The sequence below is a fragment of the Neopsephotus bourkii genome, unplaced genomic scaffold (assembly GCF_033783945.1).
Source record: "Neopsephotus bourkii isolate Nb327-2 ecotype Australia unplaced genomic scaffold, CSIRO-AGI_Nbou_v1 NB_1780, whole genome shotgun sequence".
In the NCBI taxonomy this organism is placed as follows: Eukaryota; Metazoa; Chordata; class Aves; order Psittaciformes; family Psittacidae; genus Neopsephotus; species Neopsephotus bourkii.
Window position 1 is genome coordinate 6,807,670 of NW_026902254.1, and position 24,425 is coordinate 6,832,094.

General features: G+C 41.4%; 1 protein-coding gene across 3 annotated transcripts in view; it reads right to left on the reverse strand.

Annotated features, from left to right (window-relative positions):
* PPARGC1A (PPARG coactivator 1 alpha) overlaps positions 1 to 22,452 on the reverse strand; it is a 369,556-nt gene extending 347,104 nt beyond the window's left edge. Inside the window, exon 1 of one of the 3 annotated variants that reach the window (XR_009729473.1) lies at positions 22,057 to 22,452. Coding sequence is in view for 2 of the 3 variants with exons in the window: in XM_061379712.1 (XP_061235696.1) it covers positions 22,057 to 22,143 (87 nt within the window). In the remaining variant the exon portion in view is untranslated. The remainder of the gene's footprint in view (positions 1 to 22,056) is intronic. The other 2 variants (XM_061379712.1, XM_061379710.1) reach the window with 2 other exon arrangements.
* Positions 22,453 to 24,425: the final 1,973 nt, after the last annotated feature.

The following is a 24,425-nucleotide window of genomic DNA, read 5'->3' on the forward strand; positions in this document are numbered from 1 at the left end:
AGATACTCATTGCTGTAACTTCAAAACATATGGATTATAATACAACAAATCCTCAAAGTGAAGGGATTTGAATGGAATATTCTAATAAAAGCAGGAAACCAAAACTACAGTGAAATCTGCAATGCTCTGCCACTGTCATTTAGCCACATAGGATCTACTTACTTGTACACCCAACCAACTGCTAACTGCCTGCACTGACCTCCTGAGTGGTAAACAAAGTTACTCAAATATGAATGACTGTCATGTGTTTTGACACCAGATATGTTCACCCTTTTTTAGTATCAAAATGTCCCAAAATTAACTTGGTTCTTTGTGTAACACTACATTATAAGCTTCATAATGCAGAGTTTATCTGATATAAACAGGAACAAAAATCAAGACCTTTGTACCTAATCAGAGGGGACTTTGAGGGAAGAGAGAGAAGTGCATGCCAACAGGTTTTTTTTGTATACCATCAAACTGGGGTTGCAGTTTATTTGTTTACAGAAGTCTGAAATGGAATCAAATACATGGACTCCCTTACCTTGTTACTTGTTTGTATCCAAAACCCCAAAACTTTGAAAAGTGGGAATGACTTTATGCTTTGCAACATAGTTTATGACCCCAGGGTGACCTTCTGGTGTCTGATTTAATAGAGACTGCTCTCTCAGGAGCCAGACGGAATTTCTTTAGTACACAACTGGTGGCATATATAAGGCACCTTCTGTTAAAATAGGCCCATTGTTTCAAAGGGACATAGAAGTGTAAGTTCAAGTTGCAAACACTACACTAAAATCACACTGTTTGTGGAATGCTCTGACTCACTGCTCTGAAGCTAAAGTATGTTGTATAACCACAAACAAATCATTACGGCAGTCACTGACACAATACTTCTCTCGGAGTAGAGAGACCTCAAGCTATTATTTCACCTGTTGTTCTGTGACATCCCTCTCACTCCACTTGCCTTACACAGGCATTCATTATGTTGAGACAAGTCTTTGGTCATACCACTGGTAAAAGTAGGTGCTGATTCAGTCCAGGCAGCTCTCTCATAATGCTCCTTATCAGGTGTCTCTTCTAAAAGAGGCTTGTGCAACTATGACACATTCCCTAGGCAACCCCACTTATGCCAAAGAGAAAACAGCTGCTGCAAGAGAGACCATGTCCTCAGGAGAAGAGGTTTCGGCCCTTTGTGCTTTCATAGCAGGATCAGTACATTAGTGCATACAGAGTTCAGAGGTGACTTTTTCAGTGTCTCCTTGCAGCTGCCCACCTGACTGTACTCACCCCTCATACCTTTTATTATATTTGCAGGGTAAGCTCTATCAGACAGATGCTATCTTGTATTTGGCATTTGCACATAGCCTGTTGTAATAGGGTGACCACATATGACTAAGTCTGCTACTGCAGCAATAAGGAGGAATACCACTAAGCAGAGCTGTGTTCTTCCTTGAAGAAGACACTTTTTGCATTCTCCTGCTTGAGCGGTGACATCACTGATGGAAAGCCAGCTCTAATTTAGCCTTTACCTACCTCTACCTCAAATCCTTCATCTGTGCCCTTTCCCTTCTTCCTTCTGCCCTTCTACATGCCCTCTTAGTGCCTAACACAAACTAGTCACCTACACTCTCCTATTTTGCTCTAGGTTACATACTTGAACCTATTTAAAATGCAACAATAAAGGCACTGTATAAGATGTATGTTAGTATTTTCAGGGGAAAAAAAATATAAAATAACCCCACACAAACCACACAACATAATTCATCAGTTTCTATGTTTTTAATACACTTTTCTCCACAGGGAGAGCAGGACTCACCCTCCCAGTGGGAAAATCACCCCTCTTGTTGGACACCAGCAGCAGTTCTGATGTCTAACACTAATAGCATTATCAATTTATGACTTCAAAAGCACTACCAGCATCCAGTAGTAGTGTTTCTAGCATTACAAATGGCCCATTTGTGTTTTTTCCACATGGCCCTCCATGTCTTTTCTTACATCCTTACTAGGGCCACTTTTCACTAGGGCACTTTTCTCTTACATAAGATGGCTTTCGAAAGACTCTCTTCAGCTACAACCCCCAGGAGAAACAAGCTAAACCAACACAGAAAGCCAACTAAATTGTCTGTTCTTCCCTCCCCACACCCCATGAAGATATGCAGTTACCTCTCCTCTGAGTAAGGAGTCTCAGCTGGTCAAGTCATGGTAACTCTCTTTGTCCACATCCCAGCTCCACAGTACACTACACAAACCACACAGATGCCAAGGAAGGATAAAAACAGAAAGGTTATGAAGGCTATGAAAAAATTAAAGGCTTCAGATCCCAGATCAATCTCATCAGCAACAGCAGAAGTCTGAAAGACTCTGTGCTCCTGTCTGCATCCTAAGACAAGAGACAGCGCATAGTGATCAAACAGTACCCCTGCCGCAGCCTCAGTGGCCTGTAGCCATGGGCACAAGCACTGCCCTGCATAACCAGTCATCAAATCTCCAGGTGTAAGATGAAAAAGCCAGAGATGGAAGCACCCTCTTTTTGGGTAAGAGGCAAGAGGACCCTTTACAAATACTGACAGCTAAGCAAAGAAAGCATTTCCTATGAGACCACAGCTTGTAACAGAGTTTTGTGTGATTGCAGGCATCCTTACATCATTTCTCACTTCTGTCCTTACACCAGAAGCCATACCCATCAGGCTGAGCCAGATTAACTTCCAACCTCAACAGATACTCCAACCAGTAAGGGACAGACTTCATTTTAGCCTGAAAGCCTTAAAAAAAACCCCCACAATATTTCATTCAAATACCTCCACGATGCACCCACAAGTGAAAGGAACTCATATTCTCAGTACACACAGAAGAATAGGTCCTCAGCAGAAGTCAGCCAGCTTTATCTAAATCACCTGTACTCTGGCCTAATCAAATTTGGAACTCATTACTTCTGCTGACTTAAGCCAAACTACTTTACTATTTAAATTTCTAGTAATTATGACCTTTATATTAAAAGATGTTACTGAATGAGAAATGTTGTAATTATTCCTAGTTTTACTCAAAATATTTACAATTACTGCTCTCCTTAAAAGCAATATTAAGTATAGCATTTAATGGAAAAACTGTAAAATCATCTACTCACAAAAATATTATGTATGTTCTATAGACTGGTAAACAGATTTAACTCAGTTATGTTTTATGATTGTTTTTACTTCAAGATTTGTGTATGCATGTGGAAATTACTGATTAAAGAATTGCATTTATGTTGTGCTGAAGTGCAAGTCATGCTGTGATAAAAATGTGTATTTCTTTATACATCAGAGAACTAGAATAATTGGCTATTACATGGACAGTGGTAGATTTATGATTTTCTTATTTATTAATTTACTTGTTTGGGGTTTTTTTCACTCAAGTCCTTGACTTAAAAGAGATGATACTAGAAAGTACAACGCCTTACAAAAAAAGGATCTAAATCTCACTAATATGCTTTAAATACATCAAAATTACTGAACTAAATGGTCTTCAAGTGTATTTTAACAGTTTTGGCTTAATTTTTAATTTCTATAGGTAAATGGAACGAACCTTTAGACACTTTAAGGTAGCGTAAACTTCCTGAAAGTAGCACCTCTCTACCCACTGCAAACCTGGCCCTTTAGTGAAGCTCAATATGGGGTGGAAGCATAATAAAGGCACCAAAAGTGAGAAACATTTTGAAAATGCTGTCTACTATTTAGAAGATGCAGAGAGAAAGAAAAAAAATATGGTAAACAAACAAAACCCACCCATTAACTATTCAATCTGTGAAGCACTGGCTAATGCATTAGGTAGTCAATACCAAAGAACTTCTCAACTTCCATATAAACATGTATATGGAAAGCGCAGACAGTTTGTGGCTGGATCAGAGACAACTGTGGCACTCTGGAGATGTTCTGTTCTGGTTTTGACAACAAAATCTCCTGTGCCACCTTTTTTATGTGCCACCCTCAGTTTCCTCCTTGAATACTCCTAATGGGGAGAGATAATGAGAAATGGAGGAACAGGATGGTGTAATCCTGCGAACCCTGGATTGTCCTTTCATTTTTGAAAGAGGTAATATAGTCTGGTTCTGAGGTTCATGATAAAAATATTGTCCTGTTCTCATATATGCAGTGGATTTGCTGAAAAGAGAAACATTTCTTTATTAAATAATGAAAATGTCTTAAACATGTTTCTGTTACTGAAAATCACTTCCTGCAGGAGCCATTGTCAAAATCTACCCACATGTCAAGTGCTAGATATAAGAGGGGCGAAAAAAAGAACATAAAAGCATTAGGTATTCTAGAAATAATAAACAGAATCATTTTAAGTCTTTTAAACTGACACACATGTACTTATGTTAATCCAGCATATTCACTCTGTAAACAAGAGAAAAATCTGAATTGTGGAAGTATGAGATTTCTGAAATTAACAACGAATTGTGATACTAGCATCAGGAGCAAACTCATCTGCAAAGGGGGTCTGTGCCAAAAGTTACAGGGTAGGAATGTGGAAAATCTGTACAGGAAAAATGGACAGACATAAAGCAATGGAAGCTGAAAACATCAGCATCCCATATATGATAAAGCAGCAGGGAAGACAGGCACAGCAAGGCTAAATTTTGAAGATATAAACATGCACTTGCAGGACAAAGTTTGAGGAAAAAGTAGGAAAAGGACCCCGTTTCATCTTTGCCCAGTTTTAACTATGAAGGGGGTGTTCCTCAGTTGTAAAGTGAATTTTGTAACAGATCAGGTGGCCTCATGCAGAAGAAAACAGGCAATGCTGGGAAGAAAATGTGACAGAACTAAACCAAGTCAGTGATGTGCCAAAGGCAGAGAACATACCAACTTCTATGATTTAGTTAAGTCTCATGATGGTAGAGACAGCCGTGATCCAGAAGCCAAGAAATTGTGACCTGTCCTTTCTTATTTAACTTTCTAACATACCTGATCACACAGAGAAGAGAAAAAGCAAACCCAACAGTTCAAAATCCTGAAAGCAAGTAAAAAGGTTTTTAAAAATCATTTGAGGCATCATGATTTTAAGCAAGCTGATTTTAAATGTCTGGCACAGAATTACTAGAAGCCAACCATCAGCAATTGGGTTTATCTGCTTTCTGAATGAATCACGGCTATTTATGAAGTCACTGAAAGCTATTTTGAATAAGAGGAAAAAGAGCCAACAGTGAGAGAGACACAAAAGACCCAACCACCAATGAATCATTTCAAGGTATCCCCAATGCACATAATTACCATCCCCATTAAGCAACAGTCATTGCAATTAAGTATTGTTTGGCTTAAATCAGTTACCTGGAATGTCTTCTGATCAGGCCTGTTCCAGTTAAGTGGCACTTACTTATTACCTTAATCATGCAGTATCAGTTGAAAGCAGCACAGTACAGCTTCACCTGGAAAGCAATCAGCCTGACATTTGGCAACCAAAAGCAATAGCCCTTGAGTTTCCAAATGACAGAAAACTGATATATAAGTATAAAGCATCATTGCATTGTCTTCTCATTTGCCTTTATTTCTACCATTCTACTCACATAATTCTTAAAGCTGCTACCAGCTGAAGAAGATCTGTTTAAAAACAAAAGAAAGATTAAACACATACTAAATGTCACACATTGCCCTACTCCTTAACTAGAAGATACTGGGGAGAACATTAAATACAGAAACAGCAGGACAATGCTTAAAACTTCCATTAGTTTCATTTGTAAAAATGGAAATTTCTGCACTTTCTCTCCTGCCACACAACTGCTTTGCCACACTCTAAGTTAACTTCGAGTTAGATGCCTTTATGATGTTCTTCTGTTTCAGAGCGTTAAGTATTTTCTGCTCATCTGAAACCAGTATTTTGCACTACAAAAGCAGTCAAACCTCTTACATTAAGAATTCAATTAAGACACATATATAAAACTTGTTTAAGAAAATGTTATGTGGTTGGACTTTACTGCTTGACAGAGTATTTAGGGTTTTCAGGTAAGTATATCTAAATTAATATAAAATTAGGTATTCCAATGTGTACCTTTATTTTGCTTTTAAGCTATTTAAAAAAAAAAACAACAAAACCCAACTAAGAAATCCACACCTGTAAAGAATCCTTCTTCTTTCAGGTAATGGAAGTCTTAAACTTTTCTACCTGAACTTCAGGTATCTTCTATTAAGTCTGTCTTGACAGATATTTCTTAAGTCTTCTCCTAAGAATGAAATACTCAGAATCCCCCTTCTTTCATGTTCACTTGCTACTTACATTGGTTTAAAAACCACACATATACTACATCAGAAGTGCAATGCTGCACAGAGATATCCAACATAGCCTTCCACCTTCCAACACTGCCTTACATCTGAAGAGCAGACAAAATGAAAACATAGTGAAATGCTTTGTACCTGTAATAACTAATCCACTAGAAAACTGAAGTGCCACCTAGCTCTGTTGCCCTTGTTATCTGAGGTACTCAGTTTCAAACTATAGCAAATATTCCTCCACAGCACTATGTATTTTAGGAGAGCTTACCTGAAGTCTCACTGAAAGGCACCTTGCTTCTCACACCCATGTGCCTTCAGAAGACACAACCCAGCACCTCTGACAGATGTTACCCCAAAGCCCCCTGGACTCAACTCTAAATACAGACATCACTGCCAAATCCGAACTCCCAGTGGTCACTGACAGTTTACAGGGAATCATTTCAGGTTGTGTTGTGTGTCACCTAAGTTTGGCACGGATACCATGACAGGCTTGTTTGAGTCTTCAAATTCAGCTTATAAAAGTCTGCAAGCAAAAAAAAAAGTTGTTAAAACTCAAGAGCCTGCACGAAGCTGAGAGCCCTGCACTGTGGAGCTACATAAAAGCCTGAGCATGCTAGGCTTATTTTAAAAACTTACACAGTAGGGCTTTAAAGTCCCACCTATGATTAACAAACATCATACGTATATATTAGTAAAAAGAGATGCCAGTTACAGTAATCAATTTCTGTGACGACCAGTAATTCTCTGCATAATCCAGCCTAGCAAGGTTTCTATACAGCTTTCCTTGCAATGTGCTTGCAAGCTGTCTTCACACATTAAACACTAGATACACATATGTCAAAAGCCATTGATTCTTGTTGTTTAAGATTTCGTTGCTCAAAAAGCCCAAAAGCTCAGTAAACACTGAACAATTAGCTACTGAAATTTAGCCCTGTTTAAGAGGTCTGAAGCTGAGCCTTCAAAACCCAGACACCAAAAACCATTACTTCCTTGCATGGGGGTGGGCAAAAAATAAAAATCACAGCCCCATACACACCCATGAAAAAATGCATTTGAAAACTGACAGCTCTTCAGTGAGGAAAAATCCAGACCTACTGAAAATGAGAAGCTCCCACTGTTTTCACCTCAAACCTTTCCTAGAAAAGGCACTTCATTCCTTCTTACTTAGTATCTTTCCCTGCTTAGTGCTTTTACAGCAAATGTAGGCTGAATCCAGTTAGTCTCTGGAGGCTGCAGCTGACCCAGGCTACCACCCTTACAGACCTCCAGTTGCTCATCATCACTTCCTGATGATCACCCAGCCTGACAGCGCATCAGCACTGACTGTACTGTACTTTACCCAAGTTCTTTCAAAATAAAGGCAGGCTTGCTTGTGGTTGTTAAGATTCATGAGAGTAGAGATTTTTCAATGTTTATACTAATTTAGGTCATTTTGAAGGAACCAGGTTAGGGAGCAATTGCATGTGCAGTTAAGCTTGCAAATTGGGATGGAAGGCTTTCTGTCACAAACGCCACACTTTAACATTGAGGCAGTAAAGGTCAACAACTGGCATGGTCACTTCCTTAGCACATCTGGCTGCAGACTTAAACCACACTGAAACCACTTTGGGCCATCACTGATGCTAAAACACACAGATTTGCCTTCTGCTTGCTTGCTCACTCTTGAGCCTGTGCTGCTCCTCTTCTGCATCATGGCCCATGTCTGGGTAGCCATAAGGTGAGTCACATGCAGAAGGTGAATGAACTTGAACATGGAACACTTGTGCCAGCACAAATGCAGGAGGCAAGATAGCAGATGGGGGCCACCAGGGCCCTCTCTTTCAGAAGCAGTCCTAGCTGAAAGAGTTTAAAGAGAATGAACTATAGCCTACCAGAGAAGTAACACATCCAGCTCATTATCAGATATACAAGAACAAATTCAGCCCTGACACAAACTGACTTCTGCAAAATTAAATCAGGAGCTAGTATTCTATTTCTTTTTTTCTTTTTGCATTAAATTAAGGAGCCAAAAATATCCTAAAGCTTTATTTTGTGTCAAGGTGGGAGGGTGGCCCCTGTCTAGACCAATTCTGAGTACTTCTCTAGTTATTCAAAGTCCTGTCTAGAAAATACGTATTTTAAAGTTATCCAGGGTGCACAAAACTTGCTGGCACACAGACACACTAATATTATGCATCATGCATGAAGTATTGCTCCCACATGATGCTTTTATCACTGTCTCTTGATGCAGGCACTACAACTGTCACCATCTAAAAACTCAGGTGCAACATCTACAGCTCCAAAGTTATTTTAGAAATGATCATTTACATCCTATGAACATGAAAGTTCTTCTTCCTCCCAGGAAAGGTATATTAAGTATTATGTTGCTACATATATGTATAACTGAACTAGCAGACTAGCAACTTATCACTAAAAATATCCAGTAATTTTAACTCAAATATTTGATGACACCACTTGTTCAGTAATTATGAGTCTGTAGAAGACTTTCTGCAAGGCAGCTGATTTATTACAGAATGACTTTCAGATTCAGAAATTAAGAAGATACTATATAAGACTATATTATGTGCTTTAAAATGGGGCTAGGAGAGATATTACAAAATACAATCAGGAATTAGCATAGATGTTTCTCCTGGGTTTCAGCAAGGATTGGTCCCAGGCTCCACACTAGTCAACATTTCATCAGATAAAATTATGATAAAATGCGCAGACAAAATGAAGACTGGCAAAAAGACATAAAGAATGCAAGAGTCTCATTTTAAACAGTATGTTTGAATAAAACAAAGTATTAAGGTGCAAACAAATGAACAGAAAGTATAACATATGTACAGAACAGTAGATTATCCTGAATGACTCAGTTAAGACAGCAAGTATTTAAATGCACAAGTTACTCAATGTGAACTCTTATTGTGATACTGCAGCAAACAGAATTAATTTGAACCTCGAATGTAATGAAGAGAAGCAGGTAAGGGAACTCCTCTCTGTAGTAATGAAAGCATTGGAGAGACCAACACTGAAATACCATCTCCTGCTTCCAGCATCTCATTTTCCAAAAGGGAAATCAAAAAAATTGGAAGGAAAAAGAGAAAAGTTATGCAAATGCACTTGAGGTCTGCAAAAAATGTCCTCCAGTAAGAGTCTTAAAGATGTCACTGTGATTAGCTTAACAAAAGGAAGACACAGCAGTGTCTTCAGCAAAAGCATTTTTCAGAGGGAGAAACAAAGAGACATTGAAGGGCTTCCCAACCTACCAGGTCAAGCCAAAAAGAACCTCTGCCTAGCAAATCGATACTAACAACTCTAACGAAAAACATGGCTTTCTAAAGCAAGCAAACAATGAGAATGATTGACCAGTACAATAAGTGTCAAAAGCTTTACTGAATACTCAATGCCTTCCTTCAAATAAATACTTACATTTCAGAAAGTATTTTTGGTCAAACAAGTCAAACACCAACCCCAGTTCTTAATGTAATGGGGAGGTAACTGAGTACTAAGCAATGCTGAATCGCCCGGTCTCAAGCTGTGGGTTTACAAAATCATATTATTCTAAATACCAAATCTCCTCCCTTTCCTCTACACATGCAAATGTGAAACATGCAAACTACAAATACCATCAGTTCTTAAAATGTTTCTTGAACAGACATCTTTAATTTGCTGTATATTTTACTGCTGAGGACAAGACAGCTAAAGAATTTATCACCTTAGCTACCTGGGTTATATCATTTCATTCAGTGTTATCTCTTTGTCTCTCACACAAGAGTCACGCTGTTATCAAAGTCTTTCTCACTAAATAATTATTCCTTTTATGATTTCTTCTGGCTGGTCAAAGATAAGGGCTTACAGTGAGCTTGATTAGTGTTGCAAACAAGTAAGAGTAATACTAGAGCAGACATAACTAAGCTGAAGTAATCAGCACTATTAATAACCTTTTGATTTCTAATCAAATACAGCTCTGACTTTTGCTGCCACTTTGCTTTACATCTTCTAAAGTACAAAAGAATCTATATTTTTATTAAATATCTCTCAATATGCCAGCCTTTTTCTTCTCTTACTTGCTTTTTAATGTCTTCACCAAAATAAATAAATAAACAAAACAACAAATTTTTTATTAAAGAAAAATAGCAAAAAAACCACAGATCTACACTTTACACTGCCTGCCCTGGTGACAAGATTTAATTATACATCATACTATGAAATTTTGCATGGGTTTTTTTTTTTAATCTAATAACATTCCTGAAGACAGTAAAATCACATTTACTGGTACCTGTTCATTGAAATAACTAAAACCCTAGCATGAAACATACAACTGGCCCAAAAACAGCTCATACAGTTAGTATCTGGCAAAACTATGTAGGGACCTAACATGGCAAGGCATTAGAAACTTGCACTGCAGGTAGCATTGCCACATCCGTTCTTCATTCTGGGCAACTACTAACTCAAAGACCGACAGTCATTCTGCTTAAGCAGTAGGCAATGCCTCTTAGCAAAAACACCTAAAACCACTGCCCAGCTCCTTGTGCTTTTTACAACAGAACATCATCTCCTCATTCTCTGCAAATCTCAGATAGGCAACATATTATTTCCAACACGCAAAGCTTTTCATCAAGACTCTCTGAGAGGGAATGCATCCAAAGCACCAAATATGTCCTGGTGATATTGACAGGATAGTTCTATCTGGCCACTAAAGAAGATCAGTCAAGTGGTTTCATGCATATATGTCTATGTGCTCCAACAGTTTTTGTTTCTTAGGGTTTTTTTGGTTGGTTGGGTGGTTTTTTTTTGAGTCTCTCACTGATCTTTCCAAATACTCATTTTTTCATGTGGAAAAAAAATGCAAAAATACATGTGCAAACAGTACTTTTTTACGTTTGTGTTGCTAGCTTACAGCTGTGGTCTTAGAAAGTTGAATGCTACTCAGTGAGCTTTCAGTTCATTTAGACATGAAAGTTTAGTGAGAATTCTTGACACACTTCTGTATATATGGAGTTTTAGAATGCAACACACTGTGCAGCCCCAGCATATGCACAATATGCCCAAGGAGCAACAGCCTTGTTTCAGGATGTTCTAACCAACAACTGCCCATTTCATATGATGCCGCTTATTTGCAACAAGAGTAACAAAAATAAAACTTGCTGCTGTTTTTATTTTTCACCCTTCACTATCTATTTTACAAAACAATCAAAACCAAAGAGAGTCAAAAAAGGAATCACAAAACTAAAAGTTTCTTCAGACAGAAAGTTCCTTTTCTGTAACAACTGCTGTGTGCCTACCAGCAATCTTAAAAATAGACAGACAGCAGTGTTAAAGGTACAAATCACTATGCTAAACACAAAGGGGAAAAGAATGTCTGAAACGTGGCAAATATTTTCCAGAGTGTTCACCTAGAGAATTCCTTTCAAAGACAAAAGCCAAAGATGAAGAAAACAAAAAAATGTAAGGAGACATGTGTGATGTGTTGGCCCATACAGATTTAAAAAGACTGTGAGCAGCCTTACAAATGGCCAAACAGCAGTATTAATACTCAGTGTGCACCAAGATAAACTAGTCACGTTTACTTGCCAGTTTTGTCTCAACTTCATTAATTACCAGTGCAAGCAGTAAGCATTTCTTCATTTTTAACCTGGTTTTAGGAGGTAATGAGGCAATGGACAGGCTCTTTTTGTCATGGACAATGCCCAGAATTTTCCTTATGACACTGTGTGTGTTGATAATCTGTTCAACTTCATAAAAAAAAAAATATTTCTTTGCTGAATGTATCCTCTAACCCCATATTAAAAATATAAAGAACCAATTCATAAACCTCCCCTAATTAGCTTTACTTCCCAAAAAAGCCACACATCTGTTTTCACAGCTGGAAATGATTCAACCATTGGTAACCAGAGAAAAGTTCCAGTGTGTTAAAATATTCTAGCCAAAAACTGGCACTCCAGCAAAGACAGCTACTATGCCAGCACAATCTGAGCAGCTGTTCGGACAACCTTTATTTCTACTGAAAGGGCATGAGATATCCTGATGCTATTGCTACTAAACCAGCAAATCTTACTGGAAAGCCACCACTGGCTGAAAATGGACAATGCATTTTACCAGTCAAGCAGACTACAATTACGTGAGAACAGTGATGTACAATAATACACTCTCTACCGACTTTTCTACAACAGATTCTGCAGGGCTCAGCTTCTGGAGAAAAAAAAAAAAATCCTTTGTAAATTGTTTTTAATACAACTTATTATGAGTGTCAGAAAAATCAATTAACAATGCTGCCCTAACTCTTTAGAAAAAAAAGGACTTAGATAAATAGAAAAAGATTAAGCTATTTCTTTTACAGCATTGTTTTTATTCTGAAAGTAACATCAAAGAGCCACAGCTCCCTCCATTTTCCCCCTCTTCTTTCGGCTTTGACATCACACGGAGAAAAGTATTCCTTTCACTGGTTCTGGTAGCTGGAGCATCCAAGCTTCTGCACACTGTTATCACTTCCTAGACTTGAATATTAATTATTTTAATCCTCCAGCAATTAAGTCTTTTGGATGAAAATAAAAAAGGCTGGAAGCACAACCTTACTTTTGTTTTGCTAATTTATCTGGTCAGTAGTATACTTATTCATTGTTTCACATGGCTTAAATATTTAAGTGTGTGCATGTCCCACTTACTAACTTTTTTTCTCCTTTTACCATTACAGCCATCTTTTTCTTTTTTTTTTTCTTTTTTTAAACCATGCTTACAATCCAAAAGAAGTTTCCTCTCCTTAAGTATCTTTTATGCCTGGCTTTCTGTCACTGCATGTAATCATGCATTTTAACACACTACCTATTCATTTCATCACAGGTTTTATGTCTGGAAGAAGAGGAATAGTCTTTTATTTGCAAATCCACTGAGCAAAGAAAGAGACTGAACTGCAAATGAACAACACTGTAAACATTACCAGGTTTCCTTGATCTCTTCATAGCTTTCCTGCTCCTACTGCCATAACTGCCATCAATACTTCTAATGTACTGGAAGTACGGCAAGTATTTAACAAACAAGAAGGAAGCAAAGTTCTCTGTCCTTAAGATACAGCTGTGTAAGGCCCCAGTCCAACACACCATACACACATTTTAAAACAGTAAGCAGTTCCCTTGACTTCAAGGTTTTACAGTTGAGCAATTAAGTGGTCTGCTGGACCAAGGCCTAAGGAAACTATGAGCATATAGAGGCAGCAGACAGGTATAATAAGAAGCTTCATGGATAAAGTCAGACAGATCAAGTCACAGTGTGATGCTGGACTCCAGAAAAAAAAAAAATAAAAAAGAAACAAATGGCGGAAGTGAGTTTTTACAACACAAGTGTACCTCAGACATTGTGAATTGCTCAGTCTAGGGACCACATGATGACCTCTCACCCTATAACTCCTTCATTTGCAATGTTTGTTAGAGTGGGGCAGATGAGAAAACACGTCATTAGGCACTCTTTTAATTATTAGAAGAATAAAAAGCTATTGTTTACTTGATCTACAGACTGATCATAGTATGGCAGCAGATACCAACCTAAAGAAACAAGCAACACATTAATACAAGGAAATGTGACAGTCAGGGTGGCAACTGGGTTTTGGTCAGCTTGTTCCATAGTTTTTCAAGCACAAAATAAGTTTATCCATTTTTAATAATCAGGCAACAATGGCCTTCAAGAGAACAGGTAGAGGAAATGTTACATGATCTTCCTGCAGGGGCTCATGACTTCACTAAGTAAAAGGGGGAAAAGTGTGGGGACAGCAAAAAAGAAGCAACACAAGAAGTATGAAATCTAGCACCAGTGCTAAACAGAAAGAGGTGGTGGTAACAGTAAACAGGGAAAAGCTAAATTGTGTTAACATTTTAAAAGGGCAACAAGAAATGTAAAATCTAAAGCACTAGATGAGGCAAAGTATGGACTTTAATTTGTATTTTTTAACAAGGGTAAGACAGAAGGTGGAAGCAATCAAGACAGTATGTTCTGCTTGGGGTTATGATTGGATGAACACAATGGGGTTACCAGGGAAGACTGTGAGGAAAAGGCAAGTGAATTCAAGTTGACAGGAAGTGATGAGATGGTGGCTTTATGGTCAGAGCTTTAAGGGATCAGAAATGAATATATGTGCAAAGTGGTATGTAGAAAATCATCAGAATTTAGACAGCCTCCTTGAAAGGAAGAGTTTGGAAATGATGCTTGGATTATGTCCTTTAGTGATATGAAGCAAGACTCTGCAAGAGGAAGAGAGTAAGTGGGATTCTGGACTGCTTCTCACATTCATTTTGGCTGTGGACTGGTATTTTTCCAAGCATGAATAACTCTGTATAATACAGAAACATATCGTAGCAACTGACAGTGAAAACTTGTTTTGTGAAATTCAAACTAGTAAACTCATTACAGTACAAGGTACTACCTTTCTCTCCAGTAGAGACTTACAGCATGCATTTATTCAAGCAACTATAATAATGTCTCTTCCTTATCCTTTTACCAGGACCTACATCATGATTTCAAACACAGCAGAAAAATTCACATCACCTTCAGCAGGTTTTGGATACAGCGTCTAACACAAACTCTTCATCCTTCTCTCCTCTACAATTTCAAGCTTGATCTGCTAATTCCAGAATACTGTGAAGCTCTCTAATCATCAGCAGTGATTTGTGGCTCAGTGTTCCATTTCTGGAACATTTGTACAGGTGAAAATACACGAGTAAAGCTTCATGCAAGGACTACAGAGGCAATTTAAAAAATGCATATATTATACAGCATGCATTTTGTGAGGGGGGTTGTTAAATATTCTACAAACAATTACTAAAGTGTCAATGGAATTCAATAAATGTTGTTTTTAAGGAAAAAAAAAGCTAATTATTTGTTACAATAACCAGCTACTATTGCCATTTTGCATGTGAAGGTTTGTAAACTACTTCCATTTGAGAAGTAATTGATTCCATTTTTATCATTTGCTCAAGTTTATGTGGTTGTTCACATCCAGAGAGATGATAACATCTATTTGCAGCAAATTATACATTATAATTCCTCATTCAAAAGCTGTAATGGAAAACAAAATGCTAATTTATGCTGTAAACGGAAGTACAGAATCATAATCATTCATTGTTAACATTAGGAACTAAATTGCTCTTGCAAATAATAAAATGGGTTAAAAATGTGGAGGGCTTTTGTGAGCCAAAGTAGCAGTGCCTCTTACTCACTCATGTGTTATATCACAAGTGATCAAACGAACCTTTTCTCTTCATGCCAACACAAACTACCCCTTTTTGAGGGAAAGAATAATGGTCTTATGATTGCGACATAAGGATGCATGTCAGGTGACCTCCCTACCCATGATTCTCCAAGCAGCTTCCCAAAAACAGGCTTTCAGGCACTGTCTGCTAGGTAATACTAACTATGTGCAAAGGCTTTCTACACGAGCCAGTAACACAGAACTGTAAGACTGAAAGAGCCAGACAGCTGGTGCTGAGGATCTGACACCTAATATATGCTTCGCACCACTGGTTTGTTTGATTATTTCACTTCATCCTAGCTATGGTCTCATCTCATTAGCTGAATGTCAATTTGTAGCTCAGATGCACTAGGACTACTCCTGGAACACGTCTCTCTGTGCAGCTCTACCCAAAAGGAATTCCATTCATTTGCAACAAGACCAATCTGCAACATGAACCAAAGCATAGCAAAGTCAGGATGAATGCAGCACGCTGCTGCTTCCAAGGAAAGTGCTAGTGTAGACACACCTCTTGTCATTTCAGGTCCCAGTGAGTTCATATGGAACCAAGCATGCCCAATTCCTCTTTCCAAAATAGGAACCACGATGTGACAAGTGCCATACCCAGAGCAAGGGTCACTCTGCTATTAATCTCTCTTCACCTTCATTTTACCTTTAGAGACAGTAACACACAGCTACTTAGCAGAAGGGGAATCTCAATTGCCACTTGTAAAGAAGGCAGGGTCTAAGACAAAAAAACACTGTAGAACTCTTGGGTTTCCATCCTTTTTAGCAATTTTCCAGTCCTATAGGTTTTAAATGTACAAGGAGTTTTGCTCACACAGCAAACAGGCACATCAGAGGAAATTAAAACAACCACCGACACATTAGGGCTGCACACCTGCTCCTCCACATTTTATTAAGCCTCTACACCTAAATGTACGTCAGGTTCTCTCCTATGTGCATCCGTTGTGCTGGTATCCCTCAGTGATACCTTCTGGTCATGGCGAGACAAACTGGATCACACTGCCTCAGGAAAAAACATTCAAAAAACCATTAACTTTTGGGAAGTTAGATCAGATGATTAGAATCTAAATTATAAATGCCAGATAGTCTGTTAAAAAAAAGTGTGTATATACTTGTAAATAAGCTGCCACCTGTAAACAAGATTCTCAGCTTACATTATATACCTCAAATCCCTGTAAAATAGCTGATTTACCATCTTCTTTTCACTTATTAGTACTAAAAAAAAATACAATTATGTTATCAAAAATTGAAAATTGCCTTTTAGGTGACCAAAAGAAAGTTCCATTGCTTCATGTAGTAAATCATTTTACTGCTGCCCTTTTATATTTAATACCCTTCTGCAGTACACATTTATCTCTACACTAGCAAAGTGTACTCATTGATTTCCTATGGTCTCTCTGGAAGAAGGTTCTGCTTCCCTGACGATGAGTACAAAGGGTGGATGACCCCACTCTCATTCCAATGCAAACCCTGCACTTTTGCATTTCTGCTTAGACCACATGAACATTTGACCAGCTAAGAACTCCCTGCCCTCTTCCTACAGAACACATTGCTAGAACTACTGATATTTTCTCCTGAAGACAACTGTATTTTTGAAAATCCTGTCTTATTTATAAATCACTAAAATGAATTAGTTCATTGCAGCCATAACTGTAACTCACAATTTGCACACAGGCTTTTCTTCTAAGTGAAGACGGAGAAACAACATCTTGCCCGTTGCTGTGTGTGCTTTAAATTCGTGTTATTGGGCTCTACTGTACCACCATTTAGCTGGGTTGCTCTGGGGCTTGAGGAAATGGTCTGCACCCAGTTTAAAATGTGCTGTCTTGGCCAGACGAGATGGCCATCAGAATAGACTTTTCAAAGTTACTGTGCTGAATGACCAACTGAGGCATTAATCTCTGAGAGAAAGAGAAACACATTTAGCAATTTATGTTTTAAGTCTATTACATCTTTTATTAAACTCTAACTTCCTCATTATCCTATGGTTTATATTTTGCTGGGATGCCAAGAAAATAGGTCTCTTGAGTTTCATTTTTACTGTGTTCCATTTCTCTGTCTTTGTGCACTGGCACACAATAACCACTGGATATCGAACAGCCAGGAAAAATTAAAATCCAAGATTAACTTCTTTTTTTTTTTTTAATTACCAAGTGTTTTCTGTCAATACTAAGCCAAGATCGCTGTTTTTTCTTAACTAATTCAGTTTTACCAGTGTCTTTTTATTTTGCAGAGATGTTACAGGCTTTGCTAAAACATAACTGAAGGTGAGTGATGGGTTTGTTCCATTGGTTTTCACAGCCAAACCATGGACAACTATCAACTGAGTCTTTTTCCATTAAAGAAAAAGGGCTACCTAAATCATAATGTGCAGTGCCAAATCTTGTGCAGATTGATACAGTATCTTCCATTCAACATCTCATGCACATACATATTCAGTATATGCTGTACATGTTAACACAAACACATCTGGCATATTTCCAAACCCGCAGACTCCAAGATCTACTACCAAAAAACCACCCCAAAAAGAAAAAATAAATCCAGAAACCATGGAAACAAAAATAAGTCAAAAAGTCCCACTGGCTACGGATGAAAATAGAAATGGCCATTGGACTTACTCCAGCTAAAAGAATAAAATGCATAAAAGCAACATAGTACATTCAGTCCAGCTCTCCCATAAAAACTTGTTAGGGAGATCCTCAAAAATACTGGCAGTTGGAGCTTTTGTCCCTGCATATGTAAAGACCAAAAGCCAAGCCACAAAGTTGGCTCTTAGTTTACCTTTCAGTGACTTCTATCTACAGAATATATTCTGTGAAAGAACTGTTGTATAACATACTGCCATGTTCAAAAACACAGGACAAAGAGCTGGTGCCTGTAAGAAGCCCTCAGCTGAGCACTGCAGGGAGAAATCTCTGAAATAATGGCAGTAACCAGGCAGCACACTCCCCTCATTTTAACTTCTATACTGCAGGCATTTTCCTGAGATAGAATTAAAGTTAGCATCCAGATTTATGCCTTAATCATAGGATTTCACTCATGAACTACATATAAAATGATTTTCAAGCACTTCCCCACCATATAGATTGGTAACATAACAACGTATCCAGTTCTGGAGTGGAAAGTGGAAAATAATTAATACAAATAATGCTGCCAGTTCAGCATGGACAGGTTATGCCCAAGAATATTACGGCTCTCGCAAGGTTGAATGCCCCTTCTGCAGTACTTAGCCATAGTTGTTCTTTGCTCATGAGTACTAATTAAGAAATGCATGTAAAGAGAATCTCTGTGAGCCAGAAGATACACTCAGGAAGTTTTCGGCAAACATGTATTCACAAAAGAACTAAAAGTAGAATGTTTACTGATAGTCTAAAAATGCAGATCAGAGAATGAATCTGCTGGATATTCCTTCACCTTAGGCTTACACCCACTGGCATAACATCAGAGATAAGTTTATGCAACCACAACTCATAGTTTTCAGGATTTAAGTCTACAAGTTCCTCTAGTCTGGAATTTTGTATAATGGTTTAGTCCCTGTACGAAAATAACTGTAAAAAATGACAATCAGTCTTTTTGGAGTTCTCCTTAGTAATGCAAAATCTTATTTGTAACTATTATAGTGCATTATTTTCTGGAAGGCTGTCTCAGAAATATGTTCAAAACAGACTTCATCAAGTTTCTAGACATAATTTTTCCGATACAAGCTTTTCTTGTGATGCACTCAGGAATTTAATATGCAATGGGAAAAGTTCCTTCCAAGAACATTACCAACAAATCAAGCATATGATCTTGCCCTTAAAAATGAACTGCAATAATGCATCAAAAATGTAAGCTGAAAGGCATCTCTCAACCTTCCCAAATTATAAAGCAAACATATGCTTTCAAAACAGTCAGACAGTATATTATGCTTCCAGAAGAAAACATTGTTCGGATTAACCTGTTTCCATCATTAAGCCTTATTTGGTTACTTATGCTCCCATTAACGTCTTGAGATGCCACAAAAAGCTTCTTTTTGTAAGCTCTAGCTGAACCGCTACTGACAGGGGATCCTTTTACCTCGCACTAGATGCTGAGAGCACATCATATTGATCTAGGAATAAAAACCTATTTTTCCAGTAGTCAACCCCTCTTCTCATCTCAGCACTTTGTCTTGAAGTTTTTCTGTTTGCTGTTTTGTTTTAAACACAGTATATAAAACAAATTCTATTTCAGCCACATTGCTATATTTAGCAAGAAGAAATGGTTTGCAAGCTCTTACTTTTTTTTCTGGATGCAATTCAGGTTAAAACAAGCAAACATGACTATGTCTGACTGTCAAATTGAAGCCAACTCTGCCGTTTTAAGTGTTAAAACTTGTAAGAAAAATCTATTTGCAGGAAAATCCCATATTCATTTTGATTTCATATTCAGACTAACATCTAGTGCTAATCCTCAGCTGGTGAATGTGACTGATGTAAATGCTAACGTAATACTCAAAAGATGAAAATAGAAAGGAGCCTTGAGCACCAGAAAGAATGTGTGTCTTAAAAATTCTTCTCATCTTCACCCTGGAAAGTCTTGCAAGCTCATCTGTTCCTGTTGTAATGCCATATAGTGATTACACCTTCTCCTTCTAAACTCCCTTCCTAATCATGCATATTTAATTCAACTTTGTGTATATATCCTACAGTTTATATAGTCCTTCTATAAATAGACCTTGTGCATCCTGAATTATCTCCCCCGTTTTCCTTCAGATACAGTTCAACATTGGTATTTAGAACAGATCAACTCTGGATTTGTCAGTAATTCTCCCTGCTTCCATTGTGATAGGGGCTTGCTCTCCTGAAAAGAAATGGAGGGAACGATAGGTTTCACAATGACATTCTTTCACGAAACTGTTTTGCTACAGAATGAAACTAACTTTAGATAAAGGAACTGGTTTAAACCTGATTGTATTGTCTGCCTTCCTAAACATTTTCTTCCTCTGATGGTTCCAAAGGAGTCTTCGATGACTGCCTGCCTTTGATACAAGCCATAAGCCCTTCTTAAATCTCAGTTACTTGCACGGGCTCCTATTTAGCAGGATAACGATGCACGTTTCTCTGCTCACACAGACACACCAGCATCGGTGCGTGCGCTCGGTATGAGCAGGAAACGTACACCAGCAGCAGCACCGGCCGCCCGTCCACTGCTCGCGGTAAGCCCCGACCCAACTCACGCCGCAGCGCACTGACACTTCACCGAGCCGGGAGGCACCAGCGAGTCCCCCCCTGAGCCTGCTCCCCGCGGGAACCCCTCCTCAGCGCCAGCGAGCCTCGCTTGCTCCCGGCGAGGAAGGCTCTCCCGGAGACCGGGGCGGCGGACTCGGCGTTCAGCCGAGGTGCCTTCCGGATGGGCCCGGCTGGTGTCCGCTCGCACCCGGGACACCGCTATTTATTCAGCTGCTTCAAGAGACGACCCGGTTTGTCAGGGCTCCAGGGCCTCACCGCGGCGGCCTGGCCCCCCAACTCCGGCGGCGTCAACTCCCGGGGGCAGGGAGCAACGCGCGGTTCCAAGACCCCTCGCCGTGAGGTGTAACCTTAAACCGGCAACTGCCCCTTCGGGGATCTCAGTTCCCTGGAAATCGGGGCCGCGGGTTTTCCATGAGCTCAGCGGGCGCTGCCCCGCGCAAGGAGGGAGCCGGGAGCCGACCCCCGCAACCCCTCGCTGCCTCAGGGGCAGCGAGCGGCTCTTCTGCCCCCGAGCGGACACCGCCGCCTCCACAGCCCGGGGCAGCCCCCCGCCCGCTGCCCAACTTTTCCTGTCACACCAGCACCAGAACCCCCTTTCCTTCCTTCCACACGCACACAACGATGTAGTTCATAGATGACAGCTGCCTGTAGACTTTCACCAGACAAGCACCGGGGGCAGCAGACGACAACAGTTGTTTAATTAAAGCCGCTTTGGAGGCTCCCGGAATAGCTCTCTGCCTCTGAGGCGCGATTTCTGGTTTCGCCCCGCTCTCCCGCAACACCTCGCCTGCCCTCCCCGCGGGCAGGAGCGGCCGACCCGGCCGGAGGAGCCGGCAGTGCCCGGCTGGGCGCTCCGCATTGCACTGTCATCAAAGTTAACTACGTGAAGGGGGGTGTGGGGTCTGAACAAAAAAGATAGAGATAAACCGAACTATTTCCACCTAGGCGGGACCCGAAATTACGAGGCTGAACGCATACGCGGCCATCTCGGAGAGAGAGCGGGTCCCCCTCGCACCAAGCCTGCCGCTCGCCCGCCGGCTCCCCTCGCCCCGGCGGGGACGGGGACGCTCCGCGCACGGAGCCGGCGGTGAGCGCAGCCGAAGGCGGGATCGGGGACGCTCCGCTCGAGTTGCCCTGTTGTGCCCCGAGTTGCTCCAGGGTAGCGCGCAGCCCGCTCCTCAGCCCTCCTCCCGCTCCTCTTCCTCACGGGAGGGGCGGAGGCGGAGGGAAGGGGGCTGAAAGCCACCCAGGAAAAGGCTCTTTTCCCTCGTTTCTCTTCTCGGCCGACTCCCCCACACGTTGAACAGAAACACTTCCAGACCCTTCCTGCACACACTGGCACCACCTTCGCCTCCCCCGGGGAGCCCGGCTGGCGGCACCGGCCGCCTCTTACCTGGTTGTAGGAGGTCTCCCAGGAGGAGGTGTAGTTGTAAAAGAAGGAGGAGAAGCAAGCGTCTTCTGACAGCCCGCAGCCAGCCATCCTCCGGGCGCAAAACCTCTTCGGGAAGGCACGCAGCAGCCTTCACAAACTCTGGCTTCTTGCGCGGATCGCCGCTGCCGGCGGTGCTGCTGCCCCGGCTTCGCCTGGCGCGGAGCGGACGGGCGGGAGCGGGGTCGGGCGAGCGGAGGGAGGGAAGCGCGGATGCCTGCGCGCGGCGCTCCCGGGGGCACGGAGGAGCCGGGGCCGGCGTCACGTGCGCGCGCTCCCTCCGCCGCTGCCGGCGGGAACAGGCTTTGCTACAGACCCCGGCACCGAGTCAGCAGCGCCGGGGGGCCGCGCCATCCCACCCGGCACCGGCACCGGCACCGGCACCACGCGGGGAAACAAGGCGAAGGGGGAGGAAGCCGGCAGGACCCGCCACCGCACCGCGGCGGGGAAGGAGCGGACAAGTGGCGACGCGCGTCCTCCCCCGCCGCGCCGGGGCAGCGCCGCCGCGGGCGAGCCCGCCCTCCCGGCCGCGGACCGGCCTCCCTGCCCCGCCCCGCCCCGCGCCGCGCCGCGCCGCGCCGGTGAAAAGTTGGGGCTCGGTTTCCACACGCAACCCGAGGCCCGCGAAGCGCGTTCGGTGCAGCCCTGACCCCGGCGCCGCCTGAGGGAAGGACGGAGGTGGGGCGGGGCCGGGACACCGCCTCTCACCCGCCCGCGGGAAACTTCACCTCAGAGTCGGCGGCGGGCCCTAGCCGTGCCAAGTGCCGTTTCCCTCGCTTGTCCCGTTCTGGGGCGCGTTCTCCGCACCCCGTTTTCCAGGAGAGGATTCTTCATTGTTATTATTTCCTTTTTAAGTGTGCAGTAATCGCGGTGTTGGAACGGGGGACGCGTTCCCCCTCCCGCCGCTCCTGTAGCAGCCCGCGAAGCCGGGTCAGCAGGAAACCCTCAGGGGAAGCGAAAAGGACGGCGCCTCAGCCGCCCTCAAAGTTCGTCGGACACTGCGAAGTCACAATGAATATAATGATTTTAAAGTGTTTGCCGAGCAATTAGCAGGCAGGGATTAGATTACGCTGACCATGTTTCTTGAGTGCTCCTTACCCTGACTGCAAACCCAGCACGTCAAGCACAGTCCTCTTACAGGGGAATATTTTCCTTTTCTAACACTGATGATATCAATGATGATATCACAAAACTAAAATAATTATAAAAAGCAAATAATGCAAGTAGGTTTTTTTAGAATAATTGCTCAGATAGTATAAGCTTTTCATTTTTAAGAATACTGGTTTTGCTTCCAGATCATAACTGGGAGGGCCAGTCATTTGTTGAGCAGCACAGTCGTAACAGCCCATAATATCAAGTAGGTTGGAAAAGACCTTTACAATCATCAAGTCCAACCATTACCCCAGAACTGCCAAGTTCACCACTCAGCCATGTCACTGAGGGCCTCACCTGCTCAGTTTTTGAGCACTTCCAGGTAGGGGGAATCTGCCACTTCCCAGGAACATGTTCCGATGCCTGGAGGCAATTTTCTGCCATAACTCTCACCCAAGGCCCACTGAAGCTCCTCACTCCCCCTTGCCTATTTGAAGGAAGAAACCACCACCTAGTAATACCTATGAATTCCTTTGGCCATTCTATTTGTTGAGGAAATTTACTTTCTTGAGGCTCCAAATGTGGCATGAGCATGGAATGCCATGAAGCACACTTAAGTGTAGTAGAAACTCAGCTTCCTGATGTGAGTTGGTTTTGTCTGAATAAAGGCTAGCCAAGAGCACCTGAATTCATCATCCAGAGGAACCTCTGTGACAGTCAGCTCTGTTCCGTATGAGGCCAAAGAGCCTTTCATTCTGCCCTAAACCAGGTTAAAATTCAGCCGGAAAGTTTCCAGCAACAGAATATGGAAGCTACCTCAGAAACAAGGTATTTCCTCTGTCCACAAGGATTTGTTTCTCAAATTACTGCAACATTTCCCTTCAGACACATCTCCCTGTTAAGACTGCTCATTAGTGGCCCACAAAATTTCATGCAGTTTAAGAATTTATTTCAACTTTTCAGACAGCAACACTTACGGCATAAAATTCCTTTGTACTTCACCATCCTTCCTGAATTGTTTCCTTCCCTTCCCTCTGAGGAGTCAGCGTTCAAAGCATCTTGCTTCTAAAATTTTAAGCAACTTGATATTGCATATTTCATCTTAAGTCTTGGTGCATTCCATCCCAACAGCACTCCAGGATAGCCTGACCTCGGAGCTACTTACTCCGTGCAGGTAAAGTCTGCACTGTAAAATTATGTGGTTTGAGCCAAAGTTCCTGTTTTGAAGTGAAAATCCTACT